At 45.3% G+C, this 26,177-nt stretch overlaps 1 protein-coding gene across 1 annotated transcript in view; it reads left to right on the top strand.

Moving 5' to 3' along the window:
• NCAPD2 (non-SMC condensin I complex subunit D2) overlaps positions 1–26,177 on the top strand; it is a 1,714,408-nt gene that overhangs the window by 844,194 nt on the left and 844,037 nt on the right. The window contains exon 17 of the mRNA XM_044079588.1: positions 11,417–11,501. Coding sequence (XP_043935523.1) covers positions 11,417–11,501 — 85 coding nt within the window. The remainder of the gene's footprint in view (positions 1–11,416; positions 11,502–26,177) is intronic.

Genomic DNA, 26,177 nt, shown 5'->3' with positions numbered 1-26,177 from the left:
TGTGTCAGTGCTAGGATGTCAGAAGGGCCTAAGGCAGTTTTTTTCTAAATGTACTGAGTGTGGCCACAAGCTTTCCTCAGCTGATGGCCACACTCAGTGCGTTTTGTGCCTGGTGGAAGCCCATCTATCAGAGGCCTGCCAGATCTGTGCTGCCTTTAACCCCCGGGCACTTCGGGATAGGAAGAACAAGCTGATCCTGGCAGGAAAGCTCCTCCAGGAGTCAGCTTCTTCTTCCTCTCCCGTTCGGGCTCCGGCTGTCTTGGCTGCCCCAGCGCCTTCTGTTCCCTTAGCTCAACCCGGGACTCAACCTCCCTCTTCGGGTTTGAGCTCTGAGGAAACTAGTGCCTCTTCTGTTAGAGAGAAGAGGCACAAGGATAAGGAGGGACATAGGTCCCATAAAAGGCGGGCTGAATCTCAACCCTTGGCTCCGCCAGCTAAAGCAGCTAAGTCTCCTTCGAGTGTCTCCGGATCCTCCTCCTCTCGGCTCCGTTCACCTAGTTTCTCGCCGGAGGAGGAGGATCGGTCTCCCTCGGTCGTAGAGGCGGCCCTCCCGGCCCGCCTCTACTACCTTTTCCAGGTCAATGACAAGCATCTCCGAAGCGGATATGGATCGGATAATGCGTCTGTTCTTGCAGACCCAAATGCAGATGGGGGTGCTCTTGCCCCCCCCCCCTCTGGGGGGGGGGGTGCGGCCCCCATGTTTGCCCCGATCACTCCTTCTCAGACTGGTTTTCGGATCTCTGAGTCATCGGATCTGGGCCCCTTCGGACCCAGGGATTTGTCAGCGCCGATAGCGCTGGTCTCTTCGCCGACTATGCCCTCGAGCTTGTTGGATCCGAGCTCTCGGGGCAGAGGGCTGAGCGTCGGATCCGAGGGAGTTGCTGTGTCTTCAGAGCTGTTGGCTTCGGAGCGCACCTCTCTCTCGGCGCCGACTGCATCGGCTCCAACCCCGATCCCTTCCTCGGAGCTGAGGAGATTGCTCTCAGAGGCTGGCGAGGGCAGTTCTCCTTCGGCTTTTGAGGTAGTGGAGAGGGTACTGTCGAGGTCCTCCAGGTCCCCGGTTCGGGCTTCGGATCCACCCGTACCCCCACTGTATGAGGGTCTGTCTTCCATCATCCGACCATCGGGACAGCCTGCCCAAGCCCTCCAGCTAGTTCCAGCAGAGGAACAACAACCCATGAACGAGCCCTCTTCGGATAGCCCCACCGAGGAGGTTCCTCGCAAACGTCTGTGTAAAAGGAGGCACCTGGACTCCCCCGAGTCCGTTACCACCGACACGGACTTAGATGATAGGGAGGGTTCCCCAAGGTCACCCCCTGAAGATGTCTCCTTTGGAGACATCATGGAAATGTTGCGTATTAGAGGGGGGTGGTTTTTCCAAAAACCTTCCCTTGATGAATCCGTGTTCCTGGAGGCGTTTGAGGCAGGCCCATCTACCTCCTGGGTGACCCCTCCGGCCGACCCCCTGGTGGACTTAATTACCACCAGGGCGTGGAAGGAGCCCGTCACCGTGGAGCCAATCCCTAGGCGTCCCGAAAAAGTCCTCAGTTCCCCCACAGATAAACAGTCATGGGCCAAAGGAACCCCTGTTGATGCCATGTTGGTGGCGGCCACCAAGAAAAAACTCGCTCAGGAGAGTTCTTTGGTCCACCCGCCAGATAAAGAATCACGAGCGTTGGACCGGATTGGGAAGCGGATGTTTGCTTCAGCGACCTTTTCCATAAGGGCGTAGAACTATATGGCGCATACCATCAGGCTACAGCGAGACTTGATCAAGGAATACGCTGCAGGCCCCCCCCCCCCCCCCGAGTCCATGTCGGTCTGAGACAAGAATATGTTTTCGATGCGAATGGCCACTCTGAAGTCCATCTGTAATACGTCTGTGTGGCTCCTCTCCCATGCTACGGAGGGAGCCGCTAGAGCTAGCGGAGCAGGGGTCATTTTACGACGTCACGCCTGGCTCCATCTTTGCGACTTCGCGGATCCCTTGAAGGCATCCTTCGCGAACGCCCCCTTTGATGGTTCTGCTCTTTTCGGCAAGACCGTTCACGATACGCTGGTCCAAAGCGAAAAGGACTGGAAGATGCTGTCTGCCATCGGAGTCCACTTCTCTAGTCCCCAAAGATCCTTCTCCAGGAATCAGAGGGGACAAAAGAAGCTGTGGTTCCGCAAGTCTCAGCAATCCCATCCAGGTGCGGACCACTCGTCCTCTAGAGGCAGAGGAGGACAAGGTGGATGCCGGCCCAGAGGCAGAGGGGGGGGCCGCGTAACTTCGGGTCTAGAGAACCTTTCTCAGACAGATCCGCGCAACAGCCCTGAGGGCTTGCCCGACTGTCCCTCTCTGGAGGCAGTCGGGGGGGCGGTTGACGGAGCACCTGTCAAACTGGGAGTCCCTTACAACGGATCGATGGGTGCTCGGTATCGTATCCAGAGGTTATTCCATTCTTAAATCTTCCCCCCAAAACCAGACGCCTCCCCGATGTCCCACCCAATCAGAGGGAGGCAGCGGCTTCAGAGATTTTGAAGCTGCTAAGAAAGAGCCATCCAGCCCGTCCCCCCGATCAGTCCAGATTGGGTTATTACTCAAGGTTCTTTTTGGTGCCTAAGAAAACCGGGGACCTCAGACCTATCTTAGACCTTTCCGCTCTGAACCTGTTCATACCCAAGGAAAAGTTCTGGATGGTCACTCTCCAATCATATCTCCCCCTTCTGCGGGAGAACGACTGGATGTGCTCCATAGACCTCAAGGATGCGTACTACCACATCTTGATGGACAGACGATCCAGGAGGTTTCTCTGCTTCTGGCTTGGAGCCAGTCATTATCAATTCAGGGTTCTTCCATTCGGCCTCACCTCAGCCCCCAGAGTGTTCATCAAGGTCATGGCAGTGGTTGCAGCCCATCTGAGACTTCAGGGCATTCAGGTCTTCCCGTACCTAGACGACTGGCTCCTTACCGCGACCAGGCATCAGCTCTGTGTGGCGAGAGATTACGCACTGACTCTAGCCCACAACTTGGGCATTTCAGTGAACCGGCAGAAGTCCTGCCTGTGCCCCACTCAAGCCCTGGAATTCATAGGGGCCAGGTTGGATACTCGAATCTCCCGAGCTACTCTGTCAGACTGAACAGCTTGTCGTATCAGGTGTTAGCCCTTCTTCAGAGTCCTGCTCCTCCAGCGGAGTTAGTCCTGAGGGCACTGGGGTCTATGTCAGCAGCGATCGGTTTCTCCCTCCATGCCCGTCTGCGAATATTACAATGGACCCACTCATTCCACCCCCTTAAACACGCCGATACTGCTGAGCAGAGTTTGCAGGGACTCCCTTCTTTGGTGGTTACATGCGCGGGAACTCAGAGAAGGGAGGCCCTTTGTGATTCCCCCGGTCGAAGCCACTTTGACCACGGTTGCTTCTCGCCTCGGGTGAGGGGGGCATTGTTCAGGCAGATCCGTTCAAGGCACGTGGACTTCCCTAGAGACCACATTGCATATCAATGTCCTAGAGATGAGGGCGGTGCTTTTGGCGTTACAAGCTCTCCACGACCTTCTTCCCCTGGGGACTATTGCGATCCAGACAGACATGTCAGTAGTCTGGTATATAAACAAACAGGGAGGAACCAGATCTTATCCCTTGTGTTGAGAGGCCATGAGAGTTTGGGAATGGGCGATCTCCACCAACCGCTTTCTGGTAGCAACGCACATTCCGGGATGGTCCAACATATTAGCGGACAAGCTAAGTCGGGTGCTTCTCACTCCGTACGAGTGGTCTCTGAATCCATCTGTTGCGAAGCAGATCTTCCACAAATGGGGTCAGCCTCGCTGCAATCTTTTTACTTCTCCTTTAAACACAAAATGCAGCGAGTACTTCGCAATAATTCCCCCCAGAGGGGAGACCCCCAGAGACGCTCTAGTCCATGCTTGGCCTCCCGGACTCCTCTATGCTTATCCCCCCCCTCCCGCTCATGATGAAATTCATTCAGAAAGCCTGTCTGTTGGGAAGCAGTTATCCTCATAGCCCCATTCTGGCCTCGACAGATCTGATTCCCTTTTCTGCGGTTTCGCAGTGTGGCTCCTCCATGGATTCTGGATCCCAGTCCAGACCTGATCTCGCATCCCGCGGGTTGCCCAACCCCGAACCTAGTCAACCTCAAGCTTGCAGCTTGGCTGATCCAGTTCCAATAATGGCTAGGACTCCCGGTATCTCATCTCCCGTTAAGGCCATTCTGGTTGCGGCTCATAAGCCCTCTACCAGAAAATTTTACAACAGTAAATGGAAACGTTTTTCCATTTGGGCCAAAGACAAGGGCTTGGACCCATTTACTGTCCCTATTCTGACCATTCTGGACTTCCTCTCATTGATTTTTCGGCAGGGAGCAAGTGCTTCTACAGTTAAGGTGCAATTGGCGGCTATCTCCCCTTTTCATGTGGGTGACGGCATAGGTTCCTTAGCATCTACAAAGTTGTGCAAAACTTTCTTACGAGGCATCTTTCTTTTAAAACCACCTGTAAAGTCTGTGGTTCCCCCATGGGATCTCACTCTAGTCTTGCAAGCCTTGACGAGTCCAATTTTCAAACCTGTGGCCTTGGTTCCGTTTAAGTTCTTGTCATGGAAAACGGCCTGCTTAGTGGCTATTACTTCGGCCAAAAGGGTTTCAGAACTGCAAGCTTTGTGTATGAAACCTTCTCACCTTATCTTTCACAAGGATAGTGTGTCCCTCGGGGATTAACCCGTCTTTCTTGCCTAAGGTTACTTAAGAAGCAAATATAAATTAATCGATAAATCTACCAGTGTTTTTTCCAGAATTTCAGAACAAAGGAGAATACACGTTGCACAAATTGGATGTGCACAGACAGCTGCGTTTCTACTTGCACAGGACTAGCAAGTTTCGCAAGTCGGACCAGTTGTTTGTCTCTTATGCAAAATCAGCCATGGGCAAAGCCATTTCCCAAGTGACTGTAGCAAATTGGATCTGTCAGTGTATTATTAAGGGGTACATATCGTCTGGCAAGCTAGCCCCGGTTGGTATCCGTGCTCATTCTACAAGATCTGTAGCCACCTCAACCGTTTTTGGTCTAGGGTTCCAGTGGACGACATATGTTCAGCAGCTACTTGGTCCTCTTCTCATATGTTCATTTCTCATTACAAACAATGTGATTTCGAGGAGTAGGGCTTCTTTTGGCTCCGCGGTGCTTCGGAATATCCTTCCGTAAGGACCACCCAAGTTCTTATAAGGTAGCTGGGGACTCTGTCCCACAGGTTGGAGAGCAAATGAAGTAACTACTTCAGATAGAGAAGTTATGTACTCACCATAACGTTCCATCTGAGTAGGTACTTCATTTGTCTGCAACCGACCCCCCCCCCCCCCCTGCCATCCCCCAAACCTTTCGTGATTTTCTGATCACCTTAGAGTTGATTTTGTGTTATCAGGTTTGGTGAGGCAAAAAAAAACGATCTGAGGTAATATGGTTGGTAGCAGGGGATTATGGGTAGGGGGAGGAGCTGGGAGCTCGGATCTTGGAAAGCTGCCGGCTCGGATCCGAGGTCGGATCCGATACCCACAGGTTGAAGTACCTACTCAGATGGAACGTTATGGTGAGTACATAACCTCTTTTTTCTTTAACTTATCCAGTTTCTCTTACCCACCTTTTCTACCTTCCTCTGATTCCTGTAGTTGTATGTTGCACCTTCACAAAGAAGCTTGCAGTGCTGTGATGACAACTTCAATAACCAAGTGCATGGGGGCAGCGGATGTAGTGTGTGTTTTGTTGTACAGTACATGCTTGTGTGACTACAGCATGTCGAAGCATATTTCAGCATGGAAAAAATCCTGGATGCTCCTGAAGTTGCACTTTTGCCCCACTGTGTGTTGGGAGTGTTCCTGCGAAAGGGGCAGTGGTTCACACACGCACACAGAGTAAAGGCAATGCCCATTTTGTACTACATTTCACTGCCCCTGACATGCCCATTGGGTATGCTACCTGTTTATTTTTGGTGCATGGACTCCATGGGCATAGTTTCTTTCCTCTGCTCTTGGTTATTGACATGACTCTACATGCTTCTATGTGCCTGCAGTAATTTTGTGACAGACATATTCCTCTGCAACTCCCTTCAGTTTTGTGTCCCCAACCAAATGTACCACAAGGAAATGTCGTGCCACCTTGCAGCCTAAACCCGAGGGAAGTACATCCACAACCTACAGCTTCACTCGGGGTTCTGTTGCACATCATCTCTGTTTGCAAGGACGTCTACAGTGATTACTTATCACTCTCCATCTCTTTTTTATTTATTTTATTTTATTTTACATTTGTTAACCGGGCTAGTCTGGCTGGATACATGTCCATTTTCAGCAGAGGCCCGAGGAGAAAAGCTCCACTATCAGACTAAGACAATACATGAGGAATACTTTACTAAATAGATCAATCTTTTTTGTAAACAAAAACAAAACAAAACAAAAATGTACAAAGACAAAATACAGTTTGTCTGGACTAATTTAACTAGGTTACAAAAAGAGTTCAATCAAAGTTCACATCATGTGGCTGAGGAGATAAGCTCAGGCACCAAAATATAAAGTTGAGTTAAGGATATCTGAAGTATAGCTACATAAAATTAATCATTGGTCAGAAGGCTAGAAGACAGAATTGGTAATTAGCAGAGGGAAAGAAAACTAGTAGTTAGAAGTGTTGAAAAAAGCAAGTTAGAAGGTAAACAGGTAGATAGGTAGTAAAGTTAAGGGAAAAAAGGGATAAAAGATAGATAGAAAGTGTGGATAGAATATGTTTACATAGGGTAATAGCATTTTATCATAGTTAAATGTTAAGAAAGTCAAGTTGAAAAGGAGAGTGAGGTATCTAGGCAATGAGATAAGGGAAAAGGGTGAAGGTCCAGAGAAGGGGGCTGAGGATGTTAGTCTAGGTAAGAACGGGAGAGTAAAGAATGCAAGTAGCAGACTGTTCAGAGTAATGAACATTAGTATGCTCAGTCAGGATTAGAGCAGGGGCAAAGCCAGTGGATTAGTAGGTGGTTTTTTATCTGTTTTTTGAAAAGGTGACATGATGTTAGGGAGGTCAGTTCAGTGGGAAGTTTATTCCAGTAAGAACCGATAGTGTTTGCAAATAGGGAATCACCTGATTTGTTATGAGATTTCAAGGTAGTAACTAGTAGCTTGTTGGCTGATCTGAGTGTCTTGAGATTCTTATAAGGTGTGATGACATTATTTAGTATTGGTATATTGGAGGGGTAATGAAGAATTTTGAAGGTGATGATTAGTTGTAGGAGTATAAGGTTTGGGAGTTCAAGCCAGTTGAGTTTCTTTAAGTTAAGACAGTGGTGAGTTAGGAAAGGTGAGCCAGTGGCAAATCTGGCTATACTGTGGTAGGCAGTATTCAGTTTCTGAAGATTACCTTTAGATAAGTTGACAAAGGAGGGGGAGGCGTAGGTTAGTGTAGAGATAAGGTGAGTTTGGGCAAGGGCTACTCGGGAGGATGCAGTGAGATAAGGCTGTAGCCTGTATAGGGCACCAATCTTTTTATTAACAGTTTTGATAGTTAAATCAATGTGACAGTCAAAGTTAAGCTGGTTATCTATGGTGAAGCCTAGGAGTTTAGTGCAGTTGTCAGGTTTGATGATAGTGCCATTACAGGATGTTATAGAAAAAGAGATAGGGGTGGATTTAGAGGTAGGGGTAAAGAGTAGTAGTTTGGTTTTTTTGGGATTAAGGAGGAGACAGATGTGTTGAAACCAATTTTCTGCTGCAGTAAAGACTGCTTGGGTAGTGGAGTGGAGTTCTGCTGGGGTAGGGGCGGAGCAGATGAGAGTGGAATCATCTGCATATTGTATGCATGTGGATGTTGGTAGGGAATTGGGCAGATTGTTGATGAAAATGGAGAAAAGTAGGGGGCCTAGGATAGATCCTTGTGGGACACCAATAGTGACAGGGAGTAGAGTGGATAGATGGCTGTCCCACAGTACAGCTTGTTTTCTATTAGTCAAATATGAATTGAACCACTGTAAGGCTTGAGAATCCAGTGATAGAGATTTTAAGGTATCAAGGAGAAGTAGATGGTTGACCATATCAAATGCTTTTGAGAGGTCCAGAAATAGTGCAGATGAGAATAGGTTTCTATTTCGATTTTTATTTATGGTATCAGAGAAGGAAAGAAGGGCAGTAGTAGTGCTGTGGTAGGGTCTAAAGCCATGTTGAGAGTCTACAAGCAGGTTGTTATTTAAGAGATAGTTTAGGAGTTGATGGTGAATACAGCTCCATTATTTTCGATAGAGGCGATAGAAGGGCAATAGGTCTAAAATTGGATAGTTCATTAGAGTTTCCACCTTTGTGGAGTGGAATAATGTGGGAGATTTTCCAGCAGGATGGAATTTTGGATTCTGTTATGGTTCTGTTTATTAAGATGGATACTGGGTAGGCTATTTCTTTTGCAGCTAATTGAAGGTATTCAGCTGGAAGTTTGTCAGAGGGTGTACAGGGTTTTAGTTTAGACAGTAGTTTCTGTATATAGGTAGTTGAGACGGTTTCAAGTTTTAGTGTATAGGTATTGTTGGGGATGGGGGTAGTTTGGAGGGAGGGGGGTGGAGTCATAGTGCTTGCAAGTGAGTTTACAGTTTGAGAGAAGAAATTGTTAAAGGTGTTGGCTATGATGTTAGGTTGTTTTTGTGCTAAGCTAGCTGGGGTAGGTGTTTTGGTGTTGCCTGGGTGGAGTAGTTTATTAATTCCTGACCAGAATTTTTTAGGGTTTTGGTTTTGGTTTTGTTGGTGTTGAAAGTTGTAGTTTTTTTTGTCTAGGATGACAAGTTTCTTTGTTTTGTTTCTTAGATGTTTGAAGGTTTGATGGTCAGTGGGGCTTTTAGTGGATCTCCATTTTGACCATGATTTATTTCTCGCCTCATAGTTTGTTTAGTAATAACAGAGAGCCAAGGAGCTGCTTTGGATCTGATTCTGACTAATCGGGATGGGGCATGTTGGTTTAGAATTTGTAAGAAGGTGTTGTTGAAATGCTACTGCTTCATCTATTGGGAGGTATTTTAGAGTTGACCAGTTATATTCTTTGAGTTCAGTTTGAAAGGATGTGAGATTGAATGCTGTTTTGTTGTATTTAGTTCGATAAGTAGGTTGTTTAGGGATGTTGCATTTTTGTTTGGTGATAAAGGTAAGGAGGTGGTCACTAATATTGTCAGGGAGTATACCTGTTTTATAGGAGAGGGGATTGTTGTTGGTTAGTATCCAGTCTAGGATTGTTTGTTTGTGGGTGGATTTGTGTATTCTAGTAGGGGAGTTAATGGTTTGGTGAAAGTTAAAGAGGTTAAGGTGTGTGGTGGGTTTGGGGGATATGCAGGAGTTCCAGTCGATATTAAAATCACCTAGGATTATGGTTTCCTGGGGGAAGGTGCTAGAAATCCAGCATAGGATATTTTCTAGGGTGTGGATGTTCTTGCCTGGGGGGATGTAGGAACATATTATGTTTATAGCTTTGGTTTTGTTAATTTGGAGTTTGGTGGAAAGAATTTCAGCATTTCCTGGTGTGGGGGGGGAAGGAGTTAATTAAAGCTAGCTGAAGTTGGGATTTGAACAGGAGGGCCACTCCTCCACCTTTTTTATTAGGACGGTCTTGTCTTAAGGTACTATAGCCTGGGGGGGTGAATTCGTTGTCTTTTGTGCTAGGTTTAAGCCAGGTTTCTGTGAGACAGAGGATATCAAAGGCATAAAAATCAATTAAGGCATGGAGTTGAGTGACTTTGTTGTTAATGCTACGAATATTAAGATGAGCAATAGAGAGGGAGTCAGAGGAAAAGTGTGGGTTAGAGTAGATGGTAGCTTGTTTTAGAGGGCTTTGATTTTGGAGGGTATTGGGGCCAGGGTTGGGGTGGATATCTCCATATATAAGTAAAAGAGTTTGGGGTGGTTGTAGGGTTTTGTATATTTGACTGGTATTAGAATGAGTCTTTTGGAGGTTTTGAGTTGGTAGTGGTGGGCTTTATGGTAGAGAGGGGGGAGGTAGGGACAGGTAGCTAGTATATTAATGTGTGATTGTTTGGGTAGGGGAAGTGTAGTTGTAGTATGTTTGGTTGAAGATGGAGTTTGGAATAGTTTGAGATTTTCATAGGAGGTAAGGGTGTAGTAGTAAAGTAGAATGTTTAGGAGAAGAAGAGGAAAGAGAGTTTTCAGGGTTGAGGGCATAGTTTTATAGAGTAGGAGGTTAGAGATAATAGGTTTGTAGGGAAATAGGAGGAACGTTTCAAGAGAGGGTGTGGTTTAGGAAGTGAGGAATAAAATGGTGGATGTATTGGAGAGATGTTGTAGGTTGTTGGGTACTAGGGGGTGTGTCTAGGGAAGTATAAAGGTAGGACCCCTGGGGGTGGGTGGGAATTGGGGGTAGGGAGGGGAGCGGAGTGAGCGCAGCGAACGGAGCGGGGAACAACAAGACGACCAGTAGCAGAAAACAATCAGTCAGGAGGTAGAAAACAGGTGGAAAAGTAAAGGTGGGTTAGAAAGGTAGGGAAGACTTGTGTGGGGTTAGTAATAAAATACTGGATAAGGTAAATGAGATGTGTTTAAGAAAGAAAGAAAGAAAACAAGATAAAAATCAGGTTGGAACAATAAGAAGAGCAGTAGGAATTACTAAAGATTGTGAAAGTAGGAGATGAATTGACAAGAGCGCCACCTAGTGGCCAGGTAAAGGAAAGAAAAAAACAGACGAAATACACTGGAGGTTAACTAAGTATGAACAGCAGGAAACAGGGAGGTATAAGTAAGGGTAAAGGCAGAACAGAGGTGTGACCGAGAGGGGAAAAAAGGCCAAATCTAAAAGGGGGGGGGGCTGCTGGTTTACCTGGCTAGGGTAAAAAAAATGTCCTGGTGAGTAGTATTTAATTAATACAATAATAGGACATACTTTCCACAAATATCTGGGAGGACAGTCTTTGTTTTTAAGGATGTAGATTCCTATTCAGGATACTGGAGATACTGGAGATATTTTCTTAGGATTGTTTATACAGCTAGTGGGTTTTGATCATTTTACCATTAAACTGGTGAAATGTATGTGTATCATTTATATATCTTTGTTAGTATTTTCTTCTGTCTTGCTGATTGTGCTTTTTTCAGGTGTAGAAGTAGAGCAGAATAGAGCTGAGGCTTGGCATTCTTTCCTAGGTATGTATTTGATGAATTGGTCAGAGGCAAATAGTTTCTCCCCATACTGGTGCATGAAGGGGAGAACTTGTAACTGTTGAGATGATAATATTGGAATAAGTCCCAGCAGTAACCACTGTATAGAATCCTTACAAGAGTAGAGCTAAGACAGGGTCACTTTTTTACATATAACTACATTTAAAATATTGTATACTACTACTTCTGCTGCCTTGGCTGTAATGATGGGTGAAACATAAATTTCTTTGACATTGTGTGTTTCAGATCTTCAGCTCTGACCCTGGTGCAGAACCTTTCTACTGTGATGATCAATGCCTCCCTCGGAACTATTCAGTGTTTGGAAGAGATAGTAAGGACAAAGTTTTATTAACAGCTGGCAAGAATTTGTAATTTTTGTTTGAGCATGTTTGAATTCAGATATTGTCCCACGGTAGAATGAGTCTTAGTGAAATGATTTGTTAGACTGCAAGAAAACAATATGCAATGCATTACTTTTTTCAAATCTTTATCCCTCTGGTTTCTACCTTGTTTTTAAAATCCATTTCATTTTACCCCATTCACTAGCTACCTGTTCTGAAGACATTATCTTCTCTCAACTCTGGAATCATTTCCTGTCCTCCTTCCTTAAGTTGCTCTCTAATGGATAAGCAGAACGTGCCAGTGTCTCATTTTTATTTTGTTGCCCTTGATCTTTATCGTAATTTTTATTGGTGCGTAATATGAAGTAGTTATTGGATGTGGTCAAAGCTCTCCATCAAATACACATGTCCCTGTGAAATATTTACATTTTCTTAATGGGTTACTCCCCTTAGACCAGTGGCCTCTTTTCAAGGAAGACCTAAGGTAGTTTGATTTCTATTCCTTCTAGCCCACTTGTACCATGAGGAATATGCAAATTCTGTTTGGGCTCTTACTACTGAAGTCATGTAATTTATACCAAATATTCTCTTACATTTCTTCAGAACTCTTATCTTTTCTCTTTTCCCTGTTAAGTCTCCTTGACACATCCTCACTATTGCAAATCAGGTTCCAGTCCCCAACCATCAACAATCCCTGTTGCCTGTTTGCTTCTCCCAAAAAATTCTCAGCTCCCTAGTAGAAGTTTTGTATGGAAAATAAATGCATACCAGCTCAATCCCCTTCCCCTGCCAATAACTTTTACTGCCACAAATTGTTGATGTCTCTCTTCCTCCTCGTATCCGTATTGGAGCCACTCTAGAAATGAGTATTGCCCCCTTTTCTTTATCCTTGGTATTCTGCTGAGTATTCATCTTTTTTGTCATATCCCCGTGCTCATTTCTTTCAAATCTGTTTTTTGCAACATTGCTATTTGTGCCCTGCACTAATTAATATACTTCAGTAATATTAGCTTTGTCTGTTCTGCAAGGCCATTTGCATTCCATAATACGGGTTGTGTATGGCTGGATGGACGGACAAGAGTACTCATGATAGAAAGCTATTACTCCCAACTATTATTGCAGGTTTTCTGAACGTGCATTTTAAAATTTAGCTTGCATGCATGCACTGTCTGGCAGGCTGATCTATTATGCAGATGCATCTCATCTCCATTTGAACCTATGTCACATTTTTCGTGAAAAAGATTTTCAGAACCCCCATTCTCTCAACTTAAATACACAACTAAGTATTTTGTCAGAAAATGAGGTTCACCCCTCCAGATAGCATTTGCCCCAAATCAAGGGCTGCACCTGTTCTAAAATCAAGGATACCCATGCTAAATACATGTTACAGCCTGTGTTCCTACTTGCATGCTATCAGTTTCTCCTTCCAGATTTGAAAAAACAGCTTGCATGGTTTCAATAAATATTAACTTTTAGCCCTAAGAAAGTCTACTAGCTACCCTTTTAAATAAAATGTGCACTATTACACCAAATGCATCAAAGTATTAAAGTTGCTGAGGAGGCAACTATTTGTACATTTCACTCGCTTCCCATAGTTTCAAACTTCATTTATTTCTCTCTGAATTGCTTGTCAGTATCTTTAAATATTAAGTGTACTTCATATTTCTTTGTACATTGTATTCAGATGTTTCATGATTTTTCATATTTCAGATGTTTCATGATTATAATTGGTTGCACCTGCAAGCAGCTCATCTACAAATAAAAGCAGTTGTGAAGAAAAAAACAGCTAGTATATTTCAGATGCTTAAAAAAATCTTTGCAAACTTCACTGCAAAAAGCTGTTCAGACTTGAGCTTGATTGCTTATACTCATAGGCTTTCTTCTACTGTGAGGTTTGGTTAATAGAAAAAAGTTATGACTTTGTGAATACAAGAAAACTACTATTTCCATGCATTTTATCATTTTGTCTTGTCAAATGTATTTGCTGGAAAAAAAAAAAACTTGTCTATAAACTTAAATCATGGGCATTAATTTGGATACCTACCCCTTGTACAAACAAGGGAGATATCTTCATTCTTCATCTAATGTGTTCAGTACACTCTTACACCACCCTCAGCCCAAGATCACAACACTTAAATTTAACCTTGTTCTTTCCAGTCTCATATTATTAGTGTAACATCCGGAAACACTGCAACCAAGACAAAATACTTAAATGTCTTTAATGTATATAGCAGTCACTGAGACTCCCCACCACAGATTTAAAATACCCCTGAATGCACCCTATATAAAACTGCCTTATAGTCTAATATGCAGTTTGTCACACTTATACAAGTAAGTGCAAACACTGTTACTTAGGACACTGAAGGAACTGAAGTAACAAAGTATTGACCACAAAAAGTGAGGTGTATACCTTGCAGGTCAGTTTAACACAGTTATCAAAGCCCCAGTCTTTAATAAAATTCACATAAAATGGACAAAACTACAACTTGAACTAAAGCTGATTGCAAACTTCAAATTTCCTTGTGGAGTTGTCTAAGTTAAGTTCTTTCATTTTTTACCATTCAGAACTTTATCAGAACTCAACTAAAAGACGCTATTCTGCCAAGTAAGTATCTAGAAGTGCAAGAGATTACTTGCTCTATATGTGTTGGTCCTTGGGTATCTCTGTAAATACTAAAAGAAAAAATCTTGAACCCACCCAATTGATTTTATCAGATATTATCTATAGACTACCTCAAGATTATTTGCACAAAGACTTCTACCTCTCAGGCTTCAAGTTTTAAACTTTGCAGCTTTTCTAGTACTGTGAACACCGCACAATGACGTCAGTAGTTATGCTACTCCCTTATGCCATTTGTTACACTGGAGTACTGCAGTGGTCTCTCCTGCAGGCAATGACCCCAGTCCACTCATCTTCATTTTCCTATCTGGTTATCTATACGAATAGACACCTAGAGATGCTCTGGTCCTTCTTTAGCCACCTGGTCTACTTTCCTGCCTTCCCGCTTTTCTCCTCATGACAGTTTCTACAGAAAGTTTTTCTTTGGAAGACCAAAATGATTCTCATAGCACCTTTATGGCTCAGACAAGTCTGGTTCTTAATACTCTGGCCGCCTCTAATGATCCCAATCGCTGCTCTGTCCTCCTATCTCACCCATCCTGTTGGCCTCATCTGACCATTGAATTCCTCAGACTAACCTTGTGGATGTCCTTCAAGGATGCATCTGCAGTCATAACATATGGGTTGTCCTGCCTCAGGCAATCCTTCGGTCGGCCGGATTCCAAAGTCTGGGTCTGGCCTCGGCTGATGTCGCACTTTCCCCGACGTCAGAGCGTCTGGGGGTATAAAAGCATCAGCCGAAGCCATCTTCCTCAGTCTTTCTTGCCGCGTTGTGCCCGAAGCAGAAGCAGTTCGCAAGTGCCGGTCGGCCAGCTCCTGTGATTCAGCTACCGAAGACTTCGAAAAAGCTAAGTACCCCGTTGGGGACTCTCTCTTGCCTCAGCCGATGTCAGATAAAGTAAATAATTGTTTAACTTGTGGGAAACAAATACCTCATAAGGATTTCCACTCTTACTGCCTCCCTTGCTTAGGCCCAGACCACGACGTCTCGGCCTGCTCTGCCTGTGCTTCCTTCAACCGATGAACTCTTAGACGTCGGTCGGAGTTTGCAGATGAATTTTTTGGGGCTAATGTTGCGTATAAGATGCCGTCGGAGACTCCGACTTCGCAAGTAGTTAAAAAACGGAAGGACAAGGACCGACCCTCGCTGCCCGCGGTTTCGGCTGAAACTACGGTCAGGCCTGCCGCGAGTGTCTCTGTTTCGGCTGAAACAAAGTCCTCGGTTCTTTCTATTGCCGAAACCTTTCAACCGACTACCTCGGCCAAGGAGGCTCTGGCCGAGTCGATTATTGAACTACCTACGGAAACCAGTGTCCAGGACATGTCCGACACCATTCCTTTAGAAAAGTCCACTCCTGCACGTGGTGTAGCCAGACCCCCTGCATCCATGTCCATTAAGGCCTTCTCCAGGGCTAAAGCTGCTAAACTTGCTAAAGCTTTGCCTCCCAAGACTACCTCTCAGAGGCCTTCTACTAGTACTCAGATTCTCAGCCTTGCAGAGGATCTTATCTCCTTAATTAGAGGTTCTCAACCTCACCCGGACAGGGGCTCTCTTCCACCACCAGACAAGGTCCAGGGTTGAGCCCTCTGACCCCCACTCTTCAGATGAGTCTACGGATGAATCTGTGTTGTCAGAGCACCAGCAGGAGGCTTATTCGGCCTACGAGGATTCTGATGCTGAAGAATCTATTCCTTCGGCCTCCCCTCCTGAAGAGTTTTCTTTTGGTGAGACACTGCACTCTGAGAGAACATTTCCAATGGCAGGGCCAGGGATTTTCTGATTCTAGAAAGAGATTAAGGACCTTTCTACATTTACCTCAGCATAGGCCTTTAGCTATACCTCCTGTTTTGAATGTTATTGATGATGTGTACTCTGATGCTAGTACAGCCCCTGATTCTCTCCCTCCAGCTCCTGCCAAACCTGATAGGTACTACAGGGTCCCGGATTCTCATCTACACCTGTACAAGGCCCACACTGCAGACCCAGAAACTATTTCACAGGGCCCAAAAGGGGTTGCAGCTGCCACTGCTAAAAATCCTCTACCTTCTGAAAGGGAGTCTAGAGCTTTAGAGACATGGGGAAAGAAAGTTTATACTTCTGCAACTCTTTCCATGAGGGCATTAAATTGTCAATTTCATATGATTCAGTACCAAGAGTATTTGTTAGATGAATTGTATAAGAAGCTTTCCTCCTCTGAGCCCCTTGACCGCAAATCTCTTCAGGATCTGGTACATAACTCACAGCAGGTTAGCAACCATTTTTACAATGTGGTTATGATGCACTGGAAGCTTCATGTAGGTCAGCTATGACAGGGGCAGTTATACGAAGGCATGCCTGGTTGAAGGAACAATCTCTACCGGACCATGTTAAAGCTAAGCTCCTGGATGCTCCAATGGAAAAACAAAAATTATTTGGTTTCACGGCTCAGGAGGTCTTAAAGAAGTTTGAAGAAAAGGCAAAATCTGTGCAATCAGTCAAGGACTTTCTGCAGGTACAACCACCGAGATTCAGCAGAAATTGGCCTACTAAGAATTGGTCCTTTCCGGACTCAGACAGATCACAGAGAGGCAGGAACAGGATCACAGAGAGGCAGGAACAGGCATGCCAGAGGTAGAGGGCAAGCTAGAGGCTCCTACAGAGGCCGTCAGTGGCAGCCTCCCAACCACAGAGGTAGTGCAGGAACAACAACTGCTACACCAGGACAGACTCAATGACTTCATTTTGACTCCGCCGACCAGGGCTCAATTAGAAGCACCATTGGGCGGAAAGCTTTCTTTATTTTCAAAACATTGGCATTATATTACAAGGGACTCATGGACACTGCAAATAGACAGAGGATACAGGTTTCATTTTCACACCTTGCCAAAAAGACAAGGAATGCCAGACCTGCCACCAAATCAGAGGGCAGAGGCTTTGAAGCAAATCACCAAATTAATACAAATGAAAGCCATAGAAAAGGTACCTCTCTCAGAACAAGGCCAAGGATTTTATTCCAGATTATTCCTTGTTCCAAGAAAAGAAAATCAGTGGAGGCCTATTCTCGACCTGTCCGCACTGAATACTTAGCTCATTGTGCCGAAATTCAAGATGCTGACCCTACAGCAGCAGCTTCCCATGCTGGGCAAGGAGTCTTGGCTGGTGACTTTAGATCTCAAGGAGGCATACCTGCATGTCCCTATTCGACAAAGTTGCAGAAGACACCTCAGATTTCTTGCAGGATCAGAGCATTATCAATTCTCAGCATTGCCCTTTGGCTTATCTACTGCGCCCAGAGTATTCACGAAATGCCTGGCATCAGTAATTTCACACTGCAGACTTCAGGGGATTCAAATCTACCCATATCTGGACGACTGCCTGATACAAGCGGACAACAAGAAAAATTTGTTAAAGGACTTGGACTATACCATCCAACTATTACAGGCCTTGGGATACACAGTCAACATCCAAAAATCAAGACTTGTTCCATCCCAAAGAATAACCTTTTTGGGTGCAGATCTAGACACAACCACCCAAATGGCCTTTCTCACAGAGGAAAAACAGAAACAGCTTCCAGATTACTTCAAGAATCTGACAAGGCAAACTCAGCTGACTGCAAGGAAATTCCTGCAGGCCCTGGGTTACATGGCATCCTGCATAATTCTAATTCCACAAGCCAGGCTGCATATGAGAAAATTGCAATGGTACCTAAGGAGTGTATGGACTCAGCACAGTCGCAGCTTAGAAACTTTGATTCCACTCATCCCTTGCCTTCAAAAGGAATTCCTGTGGTGGGCTCAAGCCTGCCAGTCCAACAGAGAGGGTTGCCTTTCAATAAGCCAAAAGCAAACCAAACCATCACCACGGACGCTTCGGACCGAGGTTGGGGAGCACACATGGAGGACAAATGTATACAAGGGCTATGGTCTCAAGGACAGCTACGCATGCACATAAACCCAAAGGAAATGCTGGCAGTGATACATGCAATCGAGGCTTTCAAACCTTTCCTTCAACAGGGCCACCTGCTAATAAGGACAGACAACACCACAGTTATGTGGTACATAAACAAGCAAGGAGGCACGCACTCCTACCCTCTCTGCAGACTGACTATGAACCTATGGGAGCTTTGCTTGAAAAACAATATACAACTACAGGCCCAGTTCGTGCCAGGGAAAGACAATACTCTGGCAGACAGCTTAAGCAGAACTACCATGGATGCACACGAATGGATGCTGCACCCAGACATCTTCTTACTCGTAACACAAACATGGGGAAGGCCGGAGATAGATCTGTTCGCCTCACCCCACAATCAACTGAAAATTTTCTGCACAAGGACATACCACCCACAAGCATGGAAGGTGGACTCTCTTTGTTTCAGCTGGAAAGCTCGAAAAGTCTATGCTTTCCCACCAATCCCATTAATGTCCAAGGTTTTACTGAAGATCAGGGCAGAACAGCCAAAAGTGATTCTGATAGCTCCAGACTGGCCAAGGCAGCACTGGTACCCACTGTTGAAGAGCTTGTCACAGACGAAACTGTGGCCTCTTCCCCCTATTAATGGCCTCTTCTGACACAGAACAATTTCAAGATCCTGCATCCCAACCTAAAAACCTTGCAGCTAACTGCCTGGAGAATACCATGACTCCTACTCAGAACAGCTTATCCCAGAGGGTAAAGGACATTATTATGGAAGCTCGCCGTCCTTCCACAAGAAAGGCATACTCAGCAAAATGGAAAATATTTCTCATTTGGAACACAACAAAAGGCCTAGATGTGACAGAGATGAGCATGGCACATATACTGGAATATTTAGCAGAATTGTTCCACAATGGCCTGTCTTATTCTTCCATTAAGATACATGCCTCAGCAATTTCAGCAGAATACAATGTAAATCCACCTGTCTACTCGCATCATCTCTTAAGACAATTTCTCAGAGGAATCAAAAACATCAATCCTCCAAGGAGACCACCTTTACCAACTTGGGACCTTAACTTTGTGCTGGAAAAACTAACACTTCCTCCATTTGAACCAGCAGCATCGGCAGATCCACAGTTTCTGTCTTGGAAGACTGCATTCCTTCTGGCCATAACTTCAGCAAGAAGAGTATCTGAGTTGCAAGCTTTAATGGCAGTGCAGCCATTTCTTATTTTTCATCAAGACAGTTTCATTAAGAACCAATCCAACTTTTATGCCAAAGGTGGTATCTTGAGTATCCTTGAACCAAGCAATTCACTTGCCTACATTCTTCCCAAATCCACAAAATAAAGGGGGTGAAACTTCTACACACTCTGGATATTCACAGACAATTACGCTACTATTTGGACAGAACTAAAAGTTACAGAAAGACTGACCAACTGTTTGTAGCATATGCTGCTGGGGCACAAGGAAAAGCAATTTCCAAACGGACAATCTCAAAATGGATAGGAAATTGCATTCACTTTTGCTACTCCTTTCATGGAAAGACTGTTCCTATGAATATTAGGCCTCATTCCACGAGAGCCACAGCCACCACTACAGCCTTCCTAAGAGGGGTGGCTACCAAGGACATTTTGGAAGCTGCTACATGGAGCTCCGTGCATACATTTGCCAAGCATTACAATTTACCTTTATACTCCAGATCCAGAGCAGGTTTTGCTACAGCAGTCCTGCAGGGTATCTTAACTACACCATCTTTTTCTTAGTACCTCCACCCCCAGATTGGCTATGGTATTCTACCCATATGTTATGACTGCAGATGCATCCTTGAAGGACATAGTACAGTTTTGTACCTACCATAAATGTAGATGTCCGATAGGTATGCATCTGCAGTCAGGTTTACCCTCCCTCCATCCCCTCTGTGGTATTCCTAGGGTGCTTACCCTTTCATTAGCTAGCTGGGGGAATCTGTTATGGTGTATTTGTTTTTATATTTATATATATGTATATATTTTTGTATTATGTTTGGAATTTTTTGGCATTTATCCAAATTTAGCCTTCATAGAGGGCACCTGGCATCTGGGGCAAGAAAAACTGAGGAAGATGGCGTCGGCTGATGCTTTTATACCCCAGACGCTCTGACATCGGGGAAAGTGCGACATCAGCCGAGGCCAGACCCAGACTTTGGAATCCGGCCGACCGAAGGGCTGCCTGAGGCAGGACAACCCATATGTTATGACTGCAGATGCATACCTATCGGACATCTACATTTATGGTAGGTACAAAACTATACTTTTCTCCAATTCCAGTTATGGCCAATCTTTCCCTTTATGACAGAGTAAAGTGTCTACCTCTCAAACACTTCACAAGAAAGGTGTACAAGACTAAATGGAACAGGTTTTCCATATCAGCAGGACACTAGGGCCAAAATCTTTTTTAGCATCTGTAACTTTGATTTTGTATTTTCAAGCCACCCTGTTTGCCTCAGATTCCGGGTATTCACTGTTGAAGATGTTCTTCGTGTTTCACTGTTGCAGTAATCAGATTTGGGTTGTCTGCCTGCTGGTAGCCCTCAGCCGGACTGAATTACCAGAGTCTTGGATGACTGCGTCTGATGCTCTCTCTTCTTCCATGACGTCAGGTCATCGGGGGGTATAAAACATGCAGCCGACACCATTACGTTAGTCATTCTTTTGTTTTCGAGTTTCAGAACCGAAGTCTTCAAAAAAGATAAGTACCCCGTTGGGGATCTCTTTTCATGCTCCAACCTATGTCAGTAAAAGTCAACAATTGTCTTACCTGTGGATCCGGAGACCATTTCCCAAAAACCAAAAGGCATTAAGGCTACTGCTGCCAAAAATCCTACCCCTTCTGATAGAGATTCTAGAGCCTTGAACAGATGGGGTAAGAAAGTATACACTTCTGCTACTTTGGCCATTAGGGCTTTAAATTGCCAGCTTCATATGTTAAAGTACCAGCAGCATATTATGGGACTACTTAAACAGAAAATGATGTTGATTCCTGACTGTGCTGAACACAAAGAATTACAGGATTTAATGCATTCTACAGAACAAGTTGGTAAACATACTTTGCATGTGGTTTTGACTCTTTAGAAGCATCTTGCAGGGCTGCTGTCACTGGGTCTGTACTTAGAAGGCATGCTTGGCTTAAGGAGCAAAACTTCCCAGATCCAGTTAAAGCTAAATTACTGGATGCTCCCTTGAAACCAAGACAGTCTGTTTGGCAACAAAGCAGAGGAAGTCCTCAAAAGGATGGAGGAAAAAGCTAAATCTATGCAAACTGTTAAAGATTTCCTACAAGTACAGCCTCCCAGATTTAGTAGGCATTAGCCTTCAAAGAATTGGTCCTTTCCAGTCTCTTCCAGGCCTTCTCAGTCTAAACCCAGGAACAGCAGACTACCCAGGTTACAGTCTCAGGCTGCACACAGGCCTAAGCAGTAGGGGGGCTCCCCTTTCCAAAGCAGGGAGTAGTAAGCCACCCCCCTATGGAAAAATGGCACAATGACTTACCCTTAGCCCTTCCAAGCCCTGTTCAACTGCCTGCTCCCTTAGGAGGAAAACTCTCCCTGCATGCAAAAACCTGGGAACTCATTACCCAGGACAAATGGGTTTTAAATGTAGTTTCCCAAGGATGCAGATTCCACTTCCACACCCTACCAACCCCAAATGGTTGGCCAGACCTACCCCCCCCAAATCAGTGGGCAGAGGCCCAACAGCAGGTTCTCTCTCTGTGTCAAGGCTATTCAACTTGTGCCAGCAGAACAAAGGGGACAAGGGTTTTATTCAAGACTTTTTCTGGTACCCAAAAAAGACAGCTCCTAGCATCCTATCCTGGACCTCTCTATTCTAAACACCTTCCTGGTAATCTCAAAATGCTAACACTTCAACAGCTGCTTCCTGTGCTAGGCAAAGATGCCTGGTTGGCAACCTTAGACTTAAAGGAAGCTTACCTGCGCATTCCAGTAAGGGAATCTTGCAGGAAATACCTACGCTTCAGGGCAGGTTCCATGCACCATCTGTTCTCTGCATTGCCCTTTGGCTTATCTACTGCGCCCAGGGTATTCACAAAGTGTCTAGCTCCAGCCATTGCATTTTGCAGGCACAGAAATATTCAAATATACCCATACTTGGATGATTGTTTGATTCAGGCAGAAAGCCAGGACTTGCTATTAAACCATCTGGCATTCGTAAAGAAACTTCTAAACTCAATGGGGTACACCATAAATGAAAATAAATCTCAGCTTGTACCCTGCCAACAGATTGTATTCCTGGGAGCAAGCTTGAATACAACTTCCCAGATGGCTTTCCTCACTCCAGAGAAACAAGTCTATTTGACAACCTACTTCAAACCCTTGGCCACAAAGCCCCAAGTATCTGCAAGGAAAATTCTGCAAGCTCTGAGGTTCATGGCCTCTTGCATTCTACTAATTTCATATGCAAGACTGCATATGAGGAAACTACAATAGTATCTAAAAAGCCTATGGAGTCAACATTCTCAGGACCTGGAATCAGTGATTCCTATCATTCCTTGTATAAAGTCAGAGTTCCTTTGGTGGGCAGAGGCCTGCTACCATAAAAAGGGGCTCCCTTTCACTCTACCCCTTGCTGCCCAAACCCTAACAGACTCATCAGGTTATGCATGGGGGGCCAACTTGGCAGGGCAGTGCATTCAGGGCAAGTGGAACCCGAGACAGATGCACCTGCATATCAACCAAAAATAAATGTTAGCTGTACAGAATTCCCTGACAGCCTTCAAAGACCGCATCCTTCAAGGGCAATTATTGGTAAAGACAGACAACACAGTTATGTGGTACATAAGCAAGCAGGGGGAACCCACTCCATACCCTTTCTACAGACTAGCCATGGCTCTGTGGAACACAGCCTTGAGCTAACAAGTGCACCTACAAGCTCAATTCCTGCCAGGCAATCTAATTTCACTGGCAGACCTAAGCAGAAATCTCATGGACCCACATGAATGGAAACTGGAACCGAAAATATTCAACCTCTTGAGGAACCAGAGTTAGACCTGTTTGCCTCCCCTGAGAACTACCAATTGGACAAATTCTGCACAAGGACTTCCCACAGCCAAGCTTGGAAAGCGGATGCCCTGTCCTTTACCTGGGAAAGCCTCTCTGTTTATACCTTTCCCCCTCTGCCTCCCTCTCGAAGGTTCTGCTAAAGATCACACAGGACAGGCCAAGGACAATACTGATTGCACCAGATTGGCCACACCAGCACTGGTTTACCCCCTCTTGTGCAGAATGACACTGCGGGAACCATGGTACCTGCCTCAGACTCCTTCCCTGCTGTCCCAGCAGGCCGGCCAGATTCTGCATGCTCAGCTTCAAACCCTGAACCTTGGAGCCTGGCTAATTCCTTGAGCTCTCCAATAGCATCCCTCAGTAAGCAGGTTCTAGATGTCATTCTGGAGGCAAAGAGGCCTAGTACTAGAAAATCCTATGCTGAAAAGTGGAAAAGATACTGTTCCTGGAGCCAGACTCAGGCTGGGCACAATGGTGCCAAACTTACCTCATCTTCAGTACTTAACAGAAATGCTCCACAAGGGCCTATCCTTCTCGTTGATTAAAATTCATGCCTCTATCATTTCAGCACATTATAATACTGAGCCTCATCCCTCTTCTTTCACCCCCTGCTAAAGCAATTCCTTAGAGGGGCCAAAAACTTAAGACCCCCCAGGAGAGCCCCTACTCCAGCCTGGGACCTTAACTTTGTATTGGAAAAGCTCACTCTCCTTTCCTTTGAGCCAGCTGCAACTACGGAGTTGAAAATTCTTTCTTTGAAAACAGCCTTCCTTCTAGCCATCACTTCAGTATGAAGAGTGTCTGAATTACAGGCCTTCATGGCAGTGGAGCCCTTCATTATCTTCCGTGCAGACAGGGTTTCCCTCAGGACCAATCATTCCTTTATGCCCAAGGTGGTGTCTAGTGTGGCCCTAAATCAGTCTATTCATTTTGCCTACCTTTTTTGCCTAATCCACAAAACAAAGGGGAACGAATTCTGCACTCTTTGGACGTGCACAGACAACTTAGATTTTACTTGGACAGGACTAAGCCTCTCAGAAAATCTGAACAGCTGCTAGTTGCTGCAGGAGCAGAGGGGGAAGGCCATTTCAAAGCAAACTATTTCTAAATGGATAGCCCATTGCATTAATTTCTGCTACAAGCACCATGACAAACCTACCTCACAAGGGGATAAGATCACATTCCACCAGGGCTGCATCTACCTCTGCAGCCTTTGCTAGAGGAGTCCCTACCAAGGACATCCTAGAAGCTGCTACCTGGAGCTCTGTACATACCTTCACCGAACATTATCACATGCCTATTTTTTCTAAATCCAGAGCTTAAGCCTGGATTTTTAAGGCATTTGTTTCATACTGTGTATTGTAGTTATATTGTAGAAGTTAGAGCCCTGTTTTTTTTTTTTTTTATTAGGGCTATCTTAGATATATATTACTGTGTGTTTCCTTTATAGTTAGGCATATAGTGTGTTCTTACCATTAACAGTTGCATTGTGATCTAGTTACAGTTAGTAATTGATAGTTTCTGCCATGTCTCAGCAAGAGAAAGCTAAATCTGGATTTAAAAAGTGTCCTAAATGTGGACAAAAGATGCCAACAGATGGTCACATAGAATGTGTTTGCTTAGGTGAGGGCCACCTACAGGAGAACTGCGCTATCTTGTCATTCCTTTAGCTCTCGTGTTCTTCATGAACATAGGAGCAAGCTAATAGCTGGGTGATTATTGAAGTCCTCTTTCCAGGAATCTTTAGATAAGGACAGACCTTTAAAATCCTCCAAGATTTTGTCTTCCACATAGTCTTCTGGGTCGGAGCCGGAAAGGGGTTCATCGACCTCTTAAGTCAAGTCAGACTGACTCCTCGGCTCCATTGCTTTTGGAACTGGAGTTGGTGTTTTTTCGTAGGAGCCAGTCCCCGATATTAGAGCTAGTATCTCCTACTTTAAGTCTCCAATCCTTCAACCAGTGGCTTCTTCTATAGCTTCTTCCCGGTCCTCAAGACTATCTGATAAAGATGTGGATTGAGTTGTGCAGAGGCTTCTGCAGACACAGGCACTAGCAAAAATTGTCGGGGCTGACCCCTTAGGCCTCTGAACCGAATAGGATCCAGACCATGACTACTGTTCCCCCGATTCAACCCAAGGTTTCGTAGCTGGAGTGTTCGGAGCTGATGATTGTGGAACCGTCTGAGCCAACACCCCTCCCGGGCCTGTCTGTTCCAACTACTGTGACTTCTTTGGTGCCAACCTTAGAGTCTAGGAGCCGACACTCACCAGTCTGGTCCAGAGAGGATAGTCATACTGATCTGTCTGTTCCAATTTGTGTCTCTGGACCTCGGCACGGGTGAGTTCGGCACCTACATCAGGCTCAGAGCCCACCGCTTCAGTGCCGCGGAGACCTCCTGTTTCTAGGGATCCAGAGGTCTCTTCAGATCAGAGCCGGTGGGCCTTTGATGCCATGAGGAGAGCATTGTCCCTCTGGGCAATCCACATCATCGGTACCAGCAACCTCCTCCCCTAAAGCTCTCCTGTCTGCCTCTGCTTCACTGATCTTTCAAAATCGTAGAGACCCAGAGCCTCAGGTCACCCCATTGGGTGAGCCCTGCACTTTCGGGACCTCCCCAGAAGCTCCTACTGAGGAGGTTCCCAGGAAGAGGCTTTGCAAGAGGAAGCATCTGGACTCTCCACAGGAATCCATCACATCGGATACTGACTTAAATGAGTCAGAAGGGTCCCCACGGTCCCCCTCTGAAGAGATCTCCTTCGGAGATATCTTGGAAATACTGAAACAGAGGGATGGCTGGAAGCCCGTTAACCCTACTGATGAGTCAGTACTTCTGAAAGCTTTCGGGTCTCAGCCCTCCACCTCTTGGGTGACTCCGCCTTTTGATGAACTTATCTTTTTTCTCGAAATGGTATCCCTGGATACCATGGAACCGGTCCCTTGGAGGCCTAACAAATTCATAACGTCACCCCATGACAAGACTTTCCTTACCAAAGGAGTACCTGTTGATGCTATGGTGGTGGCGGCATCCACCAAAAAGGAGTTGTCAGGCCTCTACATCTGTTTATACTCCTATTAGGGATTCTAGGATCATG

Source organism: Protopterus annectens, chromosome 8.part0 (genome assembly GCF_019279795.1).
Source record: "Protopterus annectens isolate FY-2018-M chromosome 8.part0, PAN1.0, whole genome shotgun sequence".
NCBI classification, from domain to species: domain Eukaryota; kingdom Metazoa; phylum Chordata; order Ceratodontiformes; family Protopteridae; genus Protopterus; species Protopterus annectens.
This window is presented reverse-complemented; position numbering and strand designations above follow the sequence as displayed.